This window comes from Diprion similis, chromosome 8 (genome assembly GCF_021155765.1).
Source record: "Diprion similis isolate iyDipSimi1 chromosome 8, iyDipSimi1.1, whole genome shotgun sequence".
In the NCBI taxonomy this organism is placed as follows: domain Eukaryota; kingdom Metazoa; phylum Arthropoda; class Insecta; order Hymenoptera; family Diprionidae; genus Diprion; species Diprion similis.
In genome coordinates, this window is record NC_060112.1 from 15,860,456 (window position 1) to 15,878,801 (window position 18,346).

The window sequence follows — 18,346 nt, forward strand, 5'->3', positions numbered from 1 at the left end:
TTAGCTGAAATAAGAATCTAGAGTTAAGTGACGTAGTTTAAATGGCAAATATCATAAAAATGAGTTATGGCTGATGTACTAATCGTAGGTCGAACTGCCGCAATGCCTCCAAATCACATAAAGTTATTCTTGACGTGTTTCAAATTTTTAATAAATATCACGGTATAACGTGACATAGAAAACTCAAAAATTTTCACCAATTTCGGATAGTTACTAATTTTCGAAATTTATTAGTAACAGTCCCGTGTACTTAAATTTTTTCGTACACCGTACAACAAAATCGTTCTCTGACGCAAGAAACTATCATACAAGTAATTTCTTTTTGCTTGTTTGCTCGTTTTGCATGATTAAATTTATGGAAATACTATTTTCAGCCAAACTATTCAGTTTTCTTTTTCCAGATCCAAAACGAAGTAACTAAAAATTATCCTGTTTGTGCGATGAAAGTACGCTGTCGACAGTTTCTATTCCAGCTAACGATAAAGCACTTTTACATGAGTTATCGTCAAGTGTTGAGCGAAGGATAACGATCACCATATCGGTTGTCGTATCGCAATGCCTACTGTACTTTGTTACCTCCTGTCCATAAAACAGAACCTTACCGCTGGCATTGACTATATATGTTCATGGGTATATCTTCAGCCACCACCGCTGGTTGATGAATTACCGACGCTTTCGTGACCATCTATCGACCATCGTGAATCATCTTACCAGATCAAAACCACAGCGTTTTCCACGTGTGATTGAGCCACGCGTCTCTCTAGCATTTCTATACTATATTTAGCTCTTACTTGTCAATACTATTGGTTTTTATCGCAGGCTTGCAGTGATTTCCCAAAACTCGGGAAATCTGTGCACGTCTTGCGTGTTTTCCATAACTCGCACTCAAGACAAATAACGAAATTTGGGAAAATAATTCCTAGATCGTTAATATAGATAGAAACATTCATGGATAATTAGTTAACTATCGAATAACATTAATGAATTTGGTATATTTCTAAATGGAATGAAGATAAAAATGTTTACACTGTTCCACCAGTATGTACTTATAGCTATATACAGGGAAACCAGGCCCGTGTTCACATGGTTCTCAAAGTTGAGATTCTAAGGTGTTTGATGTCTTGTCAAAACAAACCTGGCCATCCGTGCGTTTACATTGAATTAAGAAAATTTCTACTTTCGGTCTTTGAAATTGTGTAATTTATCAAATTTCATAGTGAACGGAGTTACTGCATACTATACATGAAACATACTGCTTGTGCACCCATTTTTACGATTCTGAAATTACGTGATTATCTATTCCACTTAAACTCTGGGTTAAAAAAAAAGATATACATCTGTGTCAGCTAATCACCGGCACGCCATTGTTTCTCGTTTTTACTTTTAATGTATGTGCAACATAAGCAGAATTTCACAGGAGGAACGATATTCCGATGGCAGAGTTGCGTACATTGTATGGATACATTATTATGCTTATGGCTGACCGAAGTAGGGTTGATAGGTAGCACCTAACTTGGAGCCAATTATTTCAACGTCATTTGCAGAATTATTCAGTTCACTCTCTGTAACATGCCGTACAACGGAAATGAAATAATTAGCTTCATGCACAGCAATAGATGCAGGTAATTATACATTTGTCTGACGTTTACCTGACTAATTATGAATGCAACTGGTATCAGCTGGTAATTTTAACTGAATACTTAAAACATTTTTTTTTAAATGTTTTCTAGCTTCATTTTTTAATTTTGATCCATCACTGTATAATTCGTGGTATAATTTGACGGCCAAACATCAAACTGCAAATTGGATGCAAACTTTTGTTTTCTTCACGACCAGAATATCTGTCAAATTATTTCAAAGTTTAAAAAGAAAAACTGCGACGCAAGACGCTTTTTGAAGAACTCTATAATTTTCAACTTTGTTCGAACCGATGTCTAGAAAGTTACCGAATACAATCAATCCAATCAGGCTGCAGAAAAATATTCGTTCCACAAAATTTTTTTGGTAGTAAGAGTTCGTGTTCGTCTAATAGGTTTAAAACTTTACCAACGTATTCCCTTGAAATGATAGATGAAAGCAAGGAGCTAAATGACTAAATAAACCTTCACCAGCTTGAAAATATTCTTCGCGGAATTATCCAAGCTCAACAAAGTGAAAAAAAAACGTAACAATGACGTGTTGGAACAAAAATATACATCAAGAGTGACTGCGGTTCACTCATTACAACACTATACCATCTTGCCACTCAGTATAGAATGAGTGATTTCGGAAGCACGGTTTTATGAGGCAACGTGGCGTGTCTACGCAATAACAATTATTGTTTTAATCTTCAAACTAGTGAATGTATATGAAGGTATGTGCAGTCAAAGTATAATAGCTGTTTGCGATATGTTAGGAGAATTAGTCCAGGTGTGCGACGTTTCACGATGATTAACAGCGCTTTAACTTAACCAATGGCAGATTATTTCTGTTTTCTTGACCTAACTCGTAAATCTTAAAAGATCGCACCTACATCATTGTACCTCAGTTTACATTTTCTATCTTCGATTCAAACTTCCGCTGACGTCACGACTCGTTCCATTCTTCAAACCTCTCTTGCGCAAAGTACTCAAAATAAGGGGCAATAATACATGGTGAAATTTTTGCTACCTAGTTTCTCTATAAAAACGAACGGTTATATCCAAAAAATCTAAAGCGTTTTCTTCGCGTCAAATAGCGGACGACTAAGGAAAAATTAGACGTCATTAGTCACATGATACATATACACGTAATAACGCGTGGGTGCAAATATTGTAATCCATTTAGGAATCTTGGTTAAAAAAAAAAGTTTTCGGCAGACCTTCGTTTCTGGCTGCCTGACAGGTAAAGAATGAACACCTTGAGGTTCGTAGGGGTCGGTTCTCCCCTCCACCGAGCCAGTCGTACGGAGATGAAGGGGCGAGAGCCGTACGATAGCGCTTCCTGCTGGCTGCCGCCTGAAACTCGGCCCTCTAATACCTCGACGAGTTTCAGTAGCGTTCAGTCAGTGTTGAGCGCGCGGCGAGCGCGAATGGATCGTCTTATTCGCCGTCGCTCTAAGTTACGAACTCGGTGTAGCGAAGACTCGGTCAAAGTCTTGACGAACAGTTCGAAACGGATTCGGACGGTCGCGATATCGATGCGCAGTGATAATTGAACAAGGGATAAGAAAAAAACGAAGAAGAGGGGGGACGCGAACCCCCGAGTTCCGTTAATGCAATATTAAGGAAAAGTATAATCAGTGAAAGTGTAACGAGAGTTCGTCGGCACGGTGTGCTCGAAAGCTACGTGCCAACCAACCCCTACGAGACATGGGCAGTTTTGTTTTATCGTGACGCACAGTGCGCCAGCCAGCGGTAAAAATACCAAACCGTTTGATTTTTGTTCCGTTTTTCTTCGGTTCAAGTTTGTTTCCATTCATTCATACCCCCCGACCCTCGTTTCACGGTTCCGTCGGAAAATCTTCACACGATGCTTACAGTGCTGTGTTCGCCCTCGTGGAAGTGGAGTGCTAGTGTGGTGGTTATCTGTTTCGTACTGTCCTCCGGGGTGCGGGGCACCTGCCACTGGGCCCCGGAAGGAAACGACACGCGATCCGCCGTCTGCGCGCTTCTCAAGCTCAACTCCTCGGCAATCGCCACCCTTCTGCCCGCCCTCGACGGCGCCCTCAAGCTCAGGCTGACCTGCAGCAACGTTCACCACTTCGAGAGCCTGATTTCAACGGAGAGCTGGCACCGGCTGAGCGGCCTTCACGAGCTCCACGTCGACGGGTGCAAGCTGCTGCGGCTACCGGCCTCCGCGTTCCAACCCCTCGCCGAGCTCAAGCGGCTCACCCTCCAGACGTTGAACACCGAATGGGGTGCCGGTCGCACCCTCGAGCTCGTTCCCGGCGCTCTTGCCGGTCTCCGGGAGCTGCAGACTCTCGAGATCATAGACAGCAACCTGCGAGTCCTGCCGCCGAACGTTTTGTGCGAGCTCGGCAATCTCCAGGTTCTGAACCTCACGGGAAATCATCTGCGGGAGATAAGCGAGGTCGGCCTCGCCGACAGCCGGGCTAATCGTGCGAAATGCCACGCGGATATTCGGGCCCTGGATTTGTCTCACAACGAGATCCGAAGCCTCCCCGAGGAGAGTCCGTTGTCCGGTTTGCGCCAACTGCAGGAGCTCCACCTCCAGCACAATTCCATCGCTGAAATCGCCAGCGACGCGCTCACCGGACTCACCAGCCTTCGCCTCTTCAACGTCAGCTACAACATCCTAGGCTCCTTGCCCGAGGCCCTCTTCGCCAGCACCCGCGATCTCCGGGAGGTGCATCTGCAGCACAACGAGCTCCGTGATCTTCCACGGGGCACGTTCACTCGGCTCGAGCAGCTGCTGGTCCTGAATTTAGCCGGGAACACGCTCGGCAGCGATCGGGTAGACGAGACCACCTTTTTGGGCCTGATTCGTCTGATAGTCCTCGACTTGTCCCACAACGCTCTGACTCGCATCGACGCCCGCATGTTCAAGGATCTCTTCTTCCTCCAGATCCTTGATCTCCGGAACAACTCGATCGGGCACATCGAGAGCAACGCCTTTCTGCCTCTCTACAACCTGCACACCTTGGAGCTTTCCGAAAATCGGCTCCATTCGATCGGACCTCAGCTGTTCAACGGACTGTTTGTTCTGAGCCGGTTGACTCTGTCCGGAAATATGATCGTCTCCGTTGATCCGATGGCTTTTCGGAACTGTTCCGACCTCAAGGAGCTCGACCTCAGCGGAAACTCGCTCAGCATCGTTCCGGAGGCGCTCCGCGATCTTGCGTTCCTGAAGACCCTCGACCTCGGCGAGAATCAAATCAGTGAATTTCGCAACGGATCCTTCCGGAATCTGCACCAGCTCACCGGGCTCCGTTTGATCAGCAACAACATCGGGAACCTGACGCGAGGCATGCTCTGGGATCTACCGAATCTGCAGATATTGAATCTCGCCAGAAACAAAGTCCAGCACGTCGAGCTCGACGCGTTCGAACGGAACACGAGGCTCGAGGCGATTCGGCTCGACGGAAATTTTCTATCGGACATAAACGGCGTGTTCACGAGCATCGCCAGTCTCCTGCTGCTCAATCTGTCCGAGAATCACATCGAGTGGTTCGACTACGCGTTCATACCGAACAATCTCAAGTGGCTCGACGTTCACGGAAATTTCATTGAGAGTCTGGGAAATTATTACGGTATAAGTGATCTGAAAGTGAGGACACTCGACGCCAGTCACAACCGGATTACCGAACTCTCGCCGATCGCGATACCGGACAGTGTTGAACTCTTGTTCATAAACAATAACTACATCAGCCTCGTGCGTCCGAACACCTTCACCGGAAAAGTGAATCTCACCCGCGTCGACATGTACGCGAACATGATCGAGACCATGGAGCTTACGGCGCTACGTCTGACTCCGGTTCCGGCCGGGAAGTCCCTGCCCGAGTTTTACATCGGCGGGAATCCGTTCAACTGTAATTGCTCGATGGACTGGCTTCCGGTGATCAACAACATGACCGCGCTCCGTCAGCATCCGCGAGTCATGGACCTGGACAACGCGATGTGCCGTGTATCCGGGCCGCGAGGCACGGCGATCGTTCCCGCCATCGAGGCGAGACCCGAGCAATTTTTGTGCCGCTACGAAGCTCACTGCTTCGCCCTCTGCCACTGCTGTGACTTCGACGCCTGCGACTGCGAGATGACTTGTCCGTCGGACTGCAAGTGCTACCACGACCAGACCTGGAACACCAACGTCGTAGACTGCTCGGGTCTGGGCGCCCCGGAAATTCCCCGGCGAATTCCTATGGACGCTACGGAGGTCTACCTCGACGGCAACGACCTGCGGGAGCTTCAGAATCACGTGTTCATCGGGCGTAAGAACATGCGAGTTCTGTACGTGAACGGTAGCGGGATAGAGTCGATCCAGAATCGGACGTTCAACGGACTGAACAACCTCCAGACGCTGCACCTCGAGGACAACAGGATCCACGACCTTAAAGGATTCGAGTTCGAGCACTTGTCGCACCTGCGAGAACTTTACCTCCACAACAACCTGATCGGATTCGTAAGCAACGTTACCCTGGTGCCGCTCAGATCCCTCGAGATACTCAGACTGGACGGTAACAGGCTCGTCACGTTCCCCATCTGGCAGCTGACCCTGAACGTCCGCCTGACCGAGCTGTCTCTTGGGAGCAACCCATGGTCCTGTAGATGCAAGTTTCTGCAGGAGCTTACCACCTGGGTGTCGGAGAACGCGCACAAGGTCGTCGACTCGACGGACGTCTGGTGTGACAACAACGAAACCCGGCCCGCCTATCGACGGCGCCTCGACGTGAACGAGACCGCCTGTTCGGACTACTTTGCCCAGGGTGGTGTCATCGAGAGTATAATGGTCTCCGACTACCTTCCCATGGTCGCGGCAACCCTCTCGGCGGTCCTTCTCCTCCTCGTGGTCACCGTCCTGGCTTTCATATTCCGAGAACCGGTGCGAACGTGGGCTTACTCGCGTTACGGTGTCAGGTTGTGGGCAAAGGCTGCGCCGCCCGATGACAGGGAGCGACTCTACGACGGGTACCTCTGCTACAGTCCGAAGGACGAGGACTTCGTCCTGCGATCGCTGGTCGCCGAGCTCGAACACGGCGCCGGGGCCGGAAGCGGCGGTCTGAGGCTGTGCCTCCATCACCGGGATCTCCCCTGCCTGAGAGCCGCGGCTCCCGTCGTCCTGGAGGCGGCCGAGGCCTCGAGGAGGGTGCTGATCGTCCTTACGCGAAATTTCCTGCAAACGGAGTGGTCGAGGTTCGAGTTCCGCGCGGCGGTCCACGAGGCGCTTCGCGGTCGTCCTGGGCAGCTGGTCGTCGTCCAGGCAGGGCCGGTCGCCCCGGAGGCGGAGTCCGACCCGGAGCTGAGGCCGTACCTCAGGACGGCGGTGAGGCTGCGCTGGGGTGAAAAGAGGTTCTGGGAAAGGCTCAGGTTCGCGATGCCCGCGGGTGACGCGCTACGTCGCAAACCCTCGTCCCTCTACAGACGCAACGTGAATACCTACACCCTCGAGGGCCGCCCCGAGAAGGGCACGCCGACGCTCCGGGTCCACGGACACATAGCCGGTCACCATCACCCCCTCTTCAAGGATTCACCGGAGCTCCTCCAGGCCCCCCCGGCGTATTCGAGCACGGCCACGCTCCAGAGCCACAATAACGGGAGGCTGAAGATCGGCGGGAGGGAAACGCCGGGCAGCACCGCCAGTCCGAGTCCCAGGCTGACGGTGAACCATGCGTACCAGGAAACCGGTCTCGAGGGCGCCGGGAACGCTGGCAGGAGGCCCCTGTCCGAGCACATTTACTCCTCCATAGACTCGGACTATTCGACCCTCGAGAGAAACGCGTGGCGGCAGCAGCAACCCCCGCCCCCCGGACAAGCCTATCTTGTGTAGTTCGTTTTTCGCCATTATTATGATCCTCACCCGCCCGCGAAGCCCGCCTGCCTGACGCTCGAGTTTGTAATAATTATCGTAATCGTAATATTCGTAATATCCGTAATAACGATCATATTATTAATAATGAATGATAAGAATAACGATAATAATGCTATTAATATTCGTAAGGATAATGATATTATTATTAATTAAAGATGATAATAACAATAATAATAACAACAGCAACAACAACAACAATAATAATAATAACAACAATAATGATGCTAATAACTATATTAATAACGTTGAAAATAATATCGATAATTCGTCATTGTTACTGTAATACTTACGTACACAATTAACCTATGTATATATCATTATGCATATAATAATAGGTGCTCCCCTATTGCTGTGACTGCTGCAGTGCTGCATTTTGTAAATCTACCACACTGGCCTACCTCGCCAATGACTGATTATTAATTAATTAATTAATGAATTAATTAAAATACCTAATTTTATGCTTGATAAATGAAACGGTTACGTGATTGCCTATATATATATATGTATGTATATATATATATATATATATAATACGCTCGTGACAAGGCTGTAAATATTTACTTATCTATATATATGTGTATATATGAATATACGTATGTATACGCACACAAGTACGTATATGTATATAATGAGTGTATCTATATACATATATAGACGTATACATAAGGTATAAGAAATGTGTATAAATCGAATTAAAAGTTAGCGTCAAGTCTGGAGCAGATGACGCGAGGCGCGAAAAAGCCCTACGCGTAGTCTTAGGGCCCTTCTCTGAATTTAGGTAGGAAATTTTTTGTAATTTTATATGATTGAGAGCGAAGCCTGTTGTACGATATGTAAATATGTATTATCGCCTCGTGTAAGATATACTCACCGTAAAGTTAATAAATAAAACATACCTATCATTATATATTATATATATACATACAATATATACATATATATATATATATATATATATTGTATATCGACTATACTATGATTATTTAAATTGTGTGAATAAATTTATAACTTATGTTAACATTTGAAGTGAAATCGAAACGGTAATGTCAACTTATTATTACTCGTGCTTACTCATATACATATTATATATATATATATATATATATATATATATATATATATATATATATATATATATATATATATGTATATGTATATATATACATACATGAAAAATCTCTTCACGATCACCGTACACGGTCATTGAATTTATTATATTATTTTAAGTCGAATTATTTATTTGCCGTTATAATCAGCCAAAGCAGGGCGACAACTTTTTATTTTGTACATTTTTTTCGTTGCCATGAAAACCTGCAATACTACGGTCTTCGTTGATTTACTCAAACTTGATAAAGTTAAGTTTTTACTTCGTTTCTGACAATAAATTCAATCTTGTCAATTTAATTCTCTTCAGCTGTGTATTGTTTTTCATTAATTTACCCCCATCGATATCATTACGCATGCATGCCGATCCGACACACTTATTCCACGACGTCGTAACTAAATCATCCATCCTTCGATACGAGATCAGGCCTGCGGCTCCGAATAAGAAATATGCACTCACACGTGTGTGCAGTGGTTTTCATTCACAGTTAGGAATCTTTTAATTACAGCAATTAATTTCTGGCAAACAACTCGGCCTTCAGCTGCCGTAATAATGAAACGCTATAATCTTTATCCGGTCGCCAATCTTCGGCCGATTCCCTCACGTGTTGCTTTGGTCTGTACGCTTGCGTAGAATATTTTTATAACTATATCCCGTTATAAAACATGTCTTTGATGAATAGCGAACTCAATGAAAATACTGAGCATACTTTCTTCCATTATTCTAGAACGTATTTTACGAGAATACATTTTTCAAGGCAACCTCCAGAGTAAATACGGATTATGGCATATAGCTCAAACGTCCACGCGGGCAAATCGATACGAATACTCGATCACCAAGTCTAAACTGACCGAATTTCTTTCCGGTGAACAAACACACGAATATACTTTTCCCTCGAACAAACGACCCCTTGAAAATCAATACCAGCCCGACTTCTACAAGTCGAGGAACTGGAATTTCTGGTTCGTCGAGCTGCCTTCGCCCAACTCTCGCTACACGTTTAGGTACTCCGATATCCTCAATTTCAAAGAACCGATTTAATTAGAGGTGACCTAGGGGACATGACACGTACAGGGTGCTTCGGCAGGTCCCTCACACTTTTTTAACAGCGCGCTTTTTCCTTGTAATTTGTTCGACGCGGTTTGGCCGCAGAATTTCTCGCTGACGCTCGTTGTATCGACACTTTTGCAGGGAACAACGAACCGGCAAAATAGTTTAGAAGGCAATCAATCTGCGGTCTGGGCTAAAAGTCGCGGCGATGGATAAAACAATTTCGGGAATCAGGGGTACGCCACGGTTCATTATTACTGTTCTCTGAGCTACATGTGGCAAGATAAAGTGCCGTTGTAATGTTATTTCGCTTATTTTTCTCTTTGGTTATTGGCTTACTTGATCGATCAGTCATCGATCGAAACACCCCCTTTTCTTATTGAGCAGAATTGCAAAAGTCCTGGTTTGTTTTTATGCTGTGAAATCTACTTCGCATCGGTGTTAAGATAGTTAGCAACAAAAGTGAGAAGAAGAGTAATTGTTCAATATTCATGGATGTTATCTACGGTAAAACCGTCATTAATCTACGTCCAGACTAGGACGAAAAGAAAGAGGAGAAAAAATAGAGGGAAAAATGTGGGTGAAAAAGATTCACTTTTTACGCGTACATTTGCATGTGAAAATAAAATTAATGTAATCAATCAGGCTACTTTGATACGGTCTCGCGAGAAATCCCCCTTATCACGAAGCGCCTAGTTTTAGCTATAAACACTCTGTTTTGAAGGAATGTTTGACTACGTGAGAGGACTCCTCGTCCCTCGTATGTCGTTAGTTCGAAGATTACGTCGAAGACAGTGAAAATGTGAAAACTTGCCCCGTACAACGTCCGAACCTCTGACAAAACACGAAGCTACACATTATCTCTGTTGTGCCCTCTCAAGTGTACATGCAATTTACGGTGAAACACCAAATGCGGGTCTGCGACCAGATAACGAATAACCGATAGCTCGTGAAGTCATACTGCAGAAAGGAATGTCGGGGGAGGCGTCGCAGGTATACAAGACGTAAGAAACCAAAGGCGGAGGTTAAGCACTTCGAACACCTACCTACACAACATACGGATGCCGGGAGTTGGTGACAAGTCGTTTTCCCTGTAAAACTCTGTCCTTAGATACTTGTGTGCAGAACCAGGAGCCGCGAGTATGCGCTATCGGTTTAATACCCGACGTGCGATCCGGGGGCGAATCATCGATCGGCGGGCAACGACGCCACGAGACGCCACTAGACGCCACGCGCCGCGCACCTATATTATTAATGGCTTCGCCGGTGTCGGTGCGATTCACCTGTCCTTCCCTCTTCTTTCGCCCATCGTCTATCCTCCCGCATCTCGTAGATTCGACGGGATCGCGATAGGAACCGGTTCGATCAGGTGTAATTCCGAGACCAGGAACCTAGCTTTAGTAGGTACCGCGAGAAAGTCGAGCCGCCGTTGACCCTGACCGCGGTGTGAGAGGACCCGACAAACAAGAACCGTTTGTCGAGATCGTCTAACGCACAGGTCACATTTCTGCGACAGAAATTTCTTTAGATTCATTTTTTTCGTCGCAATTTATCGATCCGTGATGCACATGGGAGCGATTGATCAGTTTTTTTCTCTCTACTTTATAACCTTTCTCTCGCGTATCCGACAGTTTTTGACGATACATCCATGCACACCTTTGTATATATGCAACGTTGCGTGCCGGGCTAATTCAGTTATTACAGAGAGTTCCTGAACGGTCGTTAATTCGGTATTGTCGCGGCAGTTTGGAGGAATTATGAGAAGGAAACGTTGGATGAAAAAGAATGAAAGAAAATAACCGATACACCGCCTTTCGTATACTTCCGGAAATTTATCGGTCACGCTTATTGTCGGCTCGGAGCCGGGTGCGTGCCTTTCAGGGATTAGTTTTTAGACATCGCTACATTCGATACCTCCACCTGACTTTTCCTCGTTTGTGTATTAGCGGGAGCTTAACGAGCCTCCAGGTTTTACTTCGGGTTACGATCAGGCTCTGCGTTCACGAATATTAAAGAACCGGATCATGCGGATTTGTGCGAGGAACAATTTCCGTTTACGCCACCGGGTTATGGGATCTCAGGAGAAAAACGTTGCTGCAAAGAATATCGCTTGTTAGTCCCTGTATCGCCAACGCGATGGCGGCGAATTAAAAAACTGGTCGGAATTCGGAAATGGATATTCATGCACACTTGCGTGGAGCCACGAAATAAATAATTATTAATTACAACTTTTTTATTTGCTTTTATGAAACAATGTGTCAGGCGCAATAAAAAAAAAACACGTAATTCGCCGCAAGCGATTTATTACCCAGTTTTCGAATGATACGGAAATACGTTACAACCTTATGCAAATTGAGTATGATTTTTTTAATTATCCTGGATATTATTCTTTTGTTCGCTGTTCATGATTGTAAAGGCTGCTTGGCACAACCAGGTCGTCAAGCAAGTAATATTCCAATGTATAATTCATATTTGTGGTTTATACAGTCATAATTTTAACCCTCGGCTCTTCTGGAAACTTCTCTTGCTCATTCCGGATTATCTTCCAATCACCCATGTCGATTGATTATTTTATGAACCAAATTTTTCACAGAGTTTGAGAATCCTTGGTAATTTCAAAACTCGACACGTATACGTCAGTATAATATAATTCGAAATACGTTAGATTGATGAAAATTTATGTTCTTGGACACCAAATAGCTCCAATCGAGCATCGTCATTACTGCACTTAAGGTTCTTGAAGTTTTATAACAGAAGTTATCGGAACAGGATCTTCGAAATAGACATACCGCGTCGCAGTTGCAGGGGGAATAAATTGGTAAGAATTAACCGATCCATCTATGCATCTACGATGCGTATAAATAGACGTGTAGGTACGGAATGATGCGTGTACCTGCTTATACAGAAATCGGGCACCGAAATACGTGTGTATAATAAGGGTGAATTATAGTTATGTGGTACCGCAGACAAAGGTGAGGCAAAGGCGGAGGCGGTCGGGGGCCTTACCTGAGTTCGAAACGGTTTCGAGTGCGGCAGGTGACAAGTGGACCACCGTAGGGCCTCGGAGAATTACATAAATAAACGCCAGTTAACATCAGGCGGGTCAGATAACATCGCCGAGAAGAGGAAGAGGAAGAGGAAGAGGAGAAGGAGGGGGAGGAGGCCTCTCGACGATCGCTGGCCTTTCAGTCCTTCGAACGAGTCTCGGCGTCGCGTCGACTGGGTTAGATAAAGGAGGTTATATGTGTCTCGTGGCGGGGTGGAGCTTTTGCTTTTCCTGCTTTAATTACGGTGGGACCCGCAGCCGCGGAGGGCGGGCATTCCGTAAAGCGCCGACTGTACTTGGGCGCTTCAGAGATAAACTCATTAATGCCAAGTCGGAGTACGATTAATCCGCACCAGGCTAGACGAAATTCCTGGGTGAAACGTACGCTGGGTACTGCTTTCTATGTAATATTCTTCCACCAGGGGCTGAAAGCCCGTATGTCTCGGAAATATAATCCGTAATACGGTATTTTTTATTTTTCAAAAAATTGGCAATTTCACACGCAGTTACGTGTAGCGATTTTTAGTCATAAAAATTACCAGCACTTTTTATCAATAAGAGATAAGAAAGAAACTACTCGTCGATAGATTAATATGCAATTAAAGACTGATTTTAATAACTTTTAGAATTTTTATTCCACTTCCAATATGCCGAGTGAAACATTTTTCCCGTCAATCTTGTCTCACGTACTTTCCGCAAAACAAAGTAGCAAGCATGGCGTATAATTATACTTGACATTTTTCACCCACATAGTTTGAATGCTATGACCTTAAATATGGATATTTACCGGTATACAATATTTGTTTACACCGAGTGTAACTTTTACAACTATTTTAACACTCGTTTAAATATTGATTATACTAAACATATGTTCAAGTCCAAATACATGCGATATTTCAACATGAATGTATTAGAAGAATTTTCTAATTGGAAAAGCCATAGAAAGTAAGCCGAAAATGAAGTTTATCGACGCAATATTAGCTAGAAAGTAACCACGATTTTTCCTCTCCGTTTTGCACAATATAACACCGAGTCAATAAAACATGGGAATAAATCCGCATCGTTGAACAGTACGTCAGAAATCTTACGATAAAGATGAAACTATCCGTGCTATGTATGTAGGCCATTCTCCGCGTACACTAGATCGCGTAGAGGGTGAGGGATTTTTTTATGTCACATCACTGGGGTGTAAGGATATACCTATTTCCTTCGCTTCGACATGACCGACGCAGCAATGCGAAAGGTGTAAAAATACAGAAATATCAGATCCCTTGCGTCAGAGTTTACATATTTCCTGCCTTAGAACAGGAAGATAACATTATTTTTTACCATACGTGGGATGAAACCGCGTGTTAGACTCGAAAAAGCTGGAAGCTGATTTTATGGCGTTCATATACGTACAAGCGAATCAAATACCAAACATGGCGCTCATTAGTTACGTATTTTCTTGTTATATATGTTGATATATGTTATGCATATTAACAAGGTCATTTATTCGTTGCTAAACTGCCACAAATCTCTACGCATTATCATATTGGCATATCGCTCGCGTTCAGCAACGAATAAACGACCCTGTTCAATATTGATTCGAGCTTTGTTTTGTAGCGAAAACAATTTTCTTCCTTCTTCCTGTTTATTCCAGAAACTCGCACATGTATTAAAAATTTCCGTCCGTCCACCTTTGGTTCTCAATATTATTTACAGAGAAGACAAAGCGACCTTGGTCGGCAGTCTACCGTCATGGGTGGGTGGATATACATATATATGCGTATACATATCGGGGGAGGTGGGGTCGATAAAACTGAATTCTGTTTCCTTTTGGTTAATTCACGAGGCACAAATGGCGACACGTGAGGAAAAGGGGTAGACAGGTGGCTGGGCCAATTTCTGAGCCATTATTGTGCTCGAACTCTACGCCGTTGCGACAGTCGTACGCTTGCTTGGCTCGTTTCTTGGCGTGCGTCGATTTTCCGTGGCCATGAGGGGGTCTCTTCTTCGCACCTTCGCAATGCCCGTGCTGGACGAGGGGCGCGTGACCAATTCGCCGAGACCCGCCCTCTGGAAACTTTTTCTTGCCACCGGGCTAAAGGCACCCTCGGTCCCGACTTGGGGACTTTGCCTTTTAATACGGCGCTGAACATTCCTTATTACATATGTCGCGTTGGCTTCAAAGTCGCCGTGTGGAAGGCACAAATAGGATATGCGCACGCTTCATTTTCCCCGACCATTTTCCGCCCTCTTCGACCTCCATTTTCCACGTCTGCATCTCGGGTTGTTATACGTAGGTACGAGTTAGCCACGGATTCGTCACGTTTGGTGACACCATCTGCACCAGAGTTCTTCTCCTTTTTCTCTCGCTCTTTTTCTACCTTCCTCGCTTTTTTTTTTTTTTTTTTTGACGAGCGTAAAATCAGACCCGCAGCTGCTTCTCTCGGTTACTCGATCCCTGAGACGCGAGCATACGACGTAACTTGTACTATTTAACGACGCCGCGACGATCCATGCCGCCTTGCATGCGTGCAGGTATCCCCTTACGACATATTTCTGTTATTCATGCACTAAATTCAGGCGATCTGCAGTCTACCTGCACACAAGCGTTACATCGGCTGAAGAAATTTTCCCAACGGCACACCGAGTTGTCGGACGGTACCAGTTTGAGAGAAAAATATTATTTGATATGACGAATAGAATACCGGCAGTTTGTATCCTTGTATACGTACACCTACGTACCTCCTATATGTACGCGGCATTTGCACGCAACCGTAGCGGCTGAGGTAAACTTTCGACGATGCGCGAAATGCGGTAGGCTTTGCGTGATAATATGTTATAAATGAAATTATATAGAAGGGGGGGGGGGGGGGGTAATAATAGGACAAATGAAAGAGAGGAACGCAGGAAAGGCACCGAAAAAATACAATCACTTCGGAAGAGGGATGGATATACAGTGAAATTTTTTTCACGTCGCATTATACGTTTCAACCCTTTCTTTTATGAAGGGTAGGTCTGATTTTGCTACGATCCCTTTTTTTTACTCTGTCCTATTAATTTGATGCGCGGGAACATTTTACTCTGTGGGATTTGCTGTGCTTCCTGTAAGCTTTTTTCATTAGGAAAATTATTGCCAGAGTCGATTCAGCGCTGTGGAAAAAAGATGCCCGTGGCTAGATTGGGAAGCCTGCAAATTTTCGAGTGACGTAAAATTGTGTAGAACGGGGAAGAGCTTCGCGGTGCGGTGACTGAGAGACACGGTATCAATTACAGTCGCGAGTGTACTGGGGGTCTGGGCGACGTCAGAAGAAGCACAAAAAGTGCCGTCCAACGCGATCCGACGCATTTCAGAATTCAACCACTTCAAAGTTGGAAATGCTAATCGAGCAACTAATTGAACCGTATTTTTGTAAGTGCGTCGTTCTGTTCGATGAACTATAACAATAGCTCGGCAAAACGCTGCGCGTATATTATTCAAAGGAAATATCTGTCGCTGTAGATACAGATATAAAAATATATGTAAAAGTAATTAAGGAAATGTTGTTCCCTGACCGTAGCTACCGAGATACGCATTTCTCAGATAAAGGAAATTCCTCGGATATTTTCCTGGAGGAAAAATCGACGGCAACGAGCAAGAACTTTACTCGGGGGTATACAGCGATTAAGCATCGGGAGTGTATAGACAGGCGATTGCAGAAATTGACTCGAGCATTTCTTCCTGGTATGTAGAGCTAATCTGGATCAATTAATGAAGGTGGATGGGGGATTTGTAAATTACAAGCATTGTCGGAATTTATGAATAGTAGAATTCGGCCTCACTTATCGTCAGCGATTGAATGAGTCCTCGTAATTAATTATTATCGCCAAACATTTCGTTGCGAAAATTGTCTGAAGAATCGTGGAAATTCATTATAACTAAGTGATAAAAAAAAAAAAAAAACGAAAACAAAAAAGAAACTTGAATCAGAATTGAAACTGATTCTACCAACGGTAATACCCCAAGTACGTTGTCAAGAAACTTGAGACTTGCGAACTAATCGTCATTTAATACAGTAATAAGATTTTCTATTTGCTTGTTTAGTAATCGGAGTCCAAAATACCAGCTTGGGAACTTCAGCGTATCTCATCGCCGAAAAAACCCACCTACTTCTACCTTCTGACCAGACGCGAATCTCATTAGACTCAATTGGCATGATCAAGTATCTTCTCTAGAATCTTGTAAAAAACTTAGTTACCCAGATTTCCGAGTTACGCTGTTTGCTTTTTATTAGTCCCGTGCTAATGTCGCAGCCTAGATTGACAATGAAAAGTGCTGCAGGCTTCGGTGTTATCCGTGGTATGGTCGCCACTATATATCCATATCTATCTACCATACACCCACTGCGCTATAGTTACAGATCACATGTCAATGTCTCTTTTTTTCTGTCTGGTGGATAAAGTGGTTCATTCTTTGAATAGTTTCCGTTGCGTTTATCAGTTGTTGAGTCTTTCTCTCTATACTTTGTAAAAGCTTATATACAATAGAAATTCGACGCTCAACATTAAGAGCGCCTTGTTGGAATTAGATTGTCGTCGATTCTGTGGACCGGTATAATGTCTACACCAGTCTACAGTATCTTTTCAAGCTTCTCGCCTTGGTCGTTTGTCAAGTCAGTTCCACAGGATTCGTGTATCTAGCGAGTTGGGCAGTGACTATTCATCTTCATTCGCCAAAACCTTTCCCGGCGTATTGAATGTCAGTTTTGTGTAAAGTCAAATATTCGCCATTGCTTGAGTTCTACTTTAGCTTATGAATATTTGCGATAGTGCATATCTCATGACATGCATCGCCAGATGTGGTTATCTACGTGGATGAGTAAAGTTTACCAAATACACCCTGAACCACGTGGGACTTGCTTCATTCCTACAATCTCCAAGAGCCATGGCGGACCGTAGCATTCGAGGTAAATCCTAGCGTCACATGCCTACCTTTGCATATGCATGAATATTGTTACCGATGCTTGACGCCCGTAAATACACTCTCTGCACACAACCTGCCTCCTCTCGTGCCTGTGCTCTGTTTAATCCGTTTATGTACGAGATTATTACGCAGAAAATTAACCATAGACTGTAAAGAGGTGTCTGGGATCATGAGTGAATACAGAGGATTTGTGGAAACTCTCAGCAGACATAATAGTACCATTCTGTAGTACTCAAGTATATTTCTAATCTCACAATCAATGTAGGTACATAGATTTTGATCATTGATACGGAAAACCCCTTCCAACTATTATCGGTTGAAGCAAACACGTATTTAAAGTTTTTAAACTTCTTGTACTGCGCACACACACATGTAACTATATTATAGGTATAAATAAAAAGGTAAGTCGATTGCTAATTAACGGAATTTAAAGGTAACTTGCTTTATTGATCAGCGTGATAACATAATATGTTGTAAGTTATAGCTACGCACAGAACTTTTTCAGGAATTGTAATTTTGTATGCGCAGGTATAAGGGGTGAGTAATTGTTACAATTATCTCATGGAATAATTACGAGAGTTCCGCCAGCTTGACGTTCGGCGTACAGAGTCAAGTCGTAGGTTTTCCTTCGTCATATACACTCGGAGTTCTGAAAATAACTTGTATGTACCCACCGAGCGAAGTTCGTATC

The 18,346-nt window shown here is 44.4% G+C and overlaps 1 protein-coding gene across 2 annotated transcripts; it reads left to right on the top strand.

Annotated features, from left to right (window-relative positions):
• The first annotated feature begins 3,033 nt into the window (after positions 1-3,033).
• LOC124409336 (toll-like receptor 7) lies at positions 3,034-17,270 on the top strand. Of its 2 annotated transcripts, XM_046886893.1 has the most exons (2): positions 3,034-7,247; positions 17,239-17,270. In XM_046886893.1, the coding sequence occupies exons 1-2, from the start codon at positions 3,490-3,492 to the stop codon at positions 17,258-17,260; spliced, it is 3,780 nt and encodes a 1,259-aa protein (XP_046742849.1). In that variant the 5' UTR covers positions 3,034-3,489; the 3' UTR covers positions 17,261-17,270. The 2 variants fall into 2 exon arrangements, with proteins under 2 accessions (XP_046742849.1, XP_046742848.1); XM_046886892.1 differs by lacking the exon at positions 17,239-17,270 and having other exon boundaries at positions 3,034-7,645.
• The last annotated feature ends 1,076 nt before the right edge of the window (positions 17,271-18,346 follow it).

Bases quoted from the DNA above. Each gene is read 5' to 3' on its own strand.
- LOC124409336 (XM_046886892.1), top strand. From the start codon at position 3,490: ATGCTTACAGTGCTGTGTTCGCCCTCGTGGAAGTGGAGTGCTAGTGTG.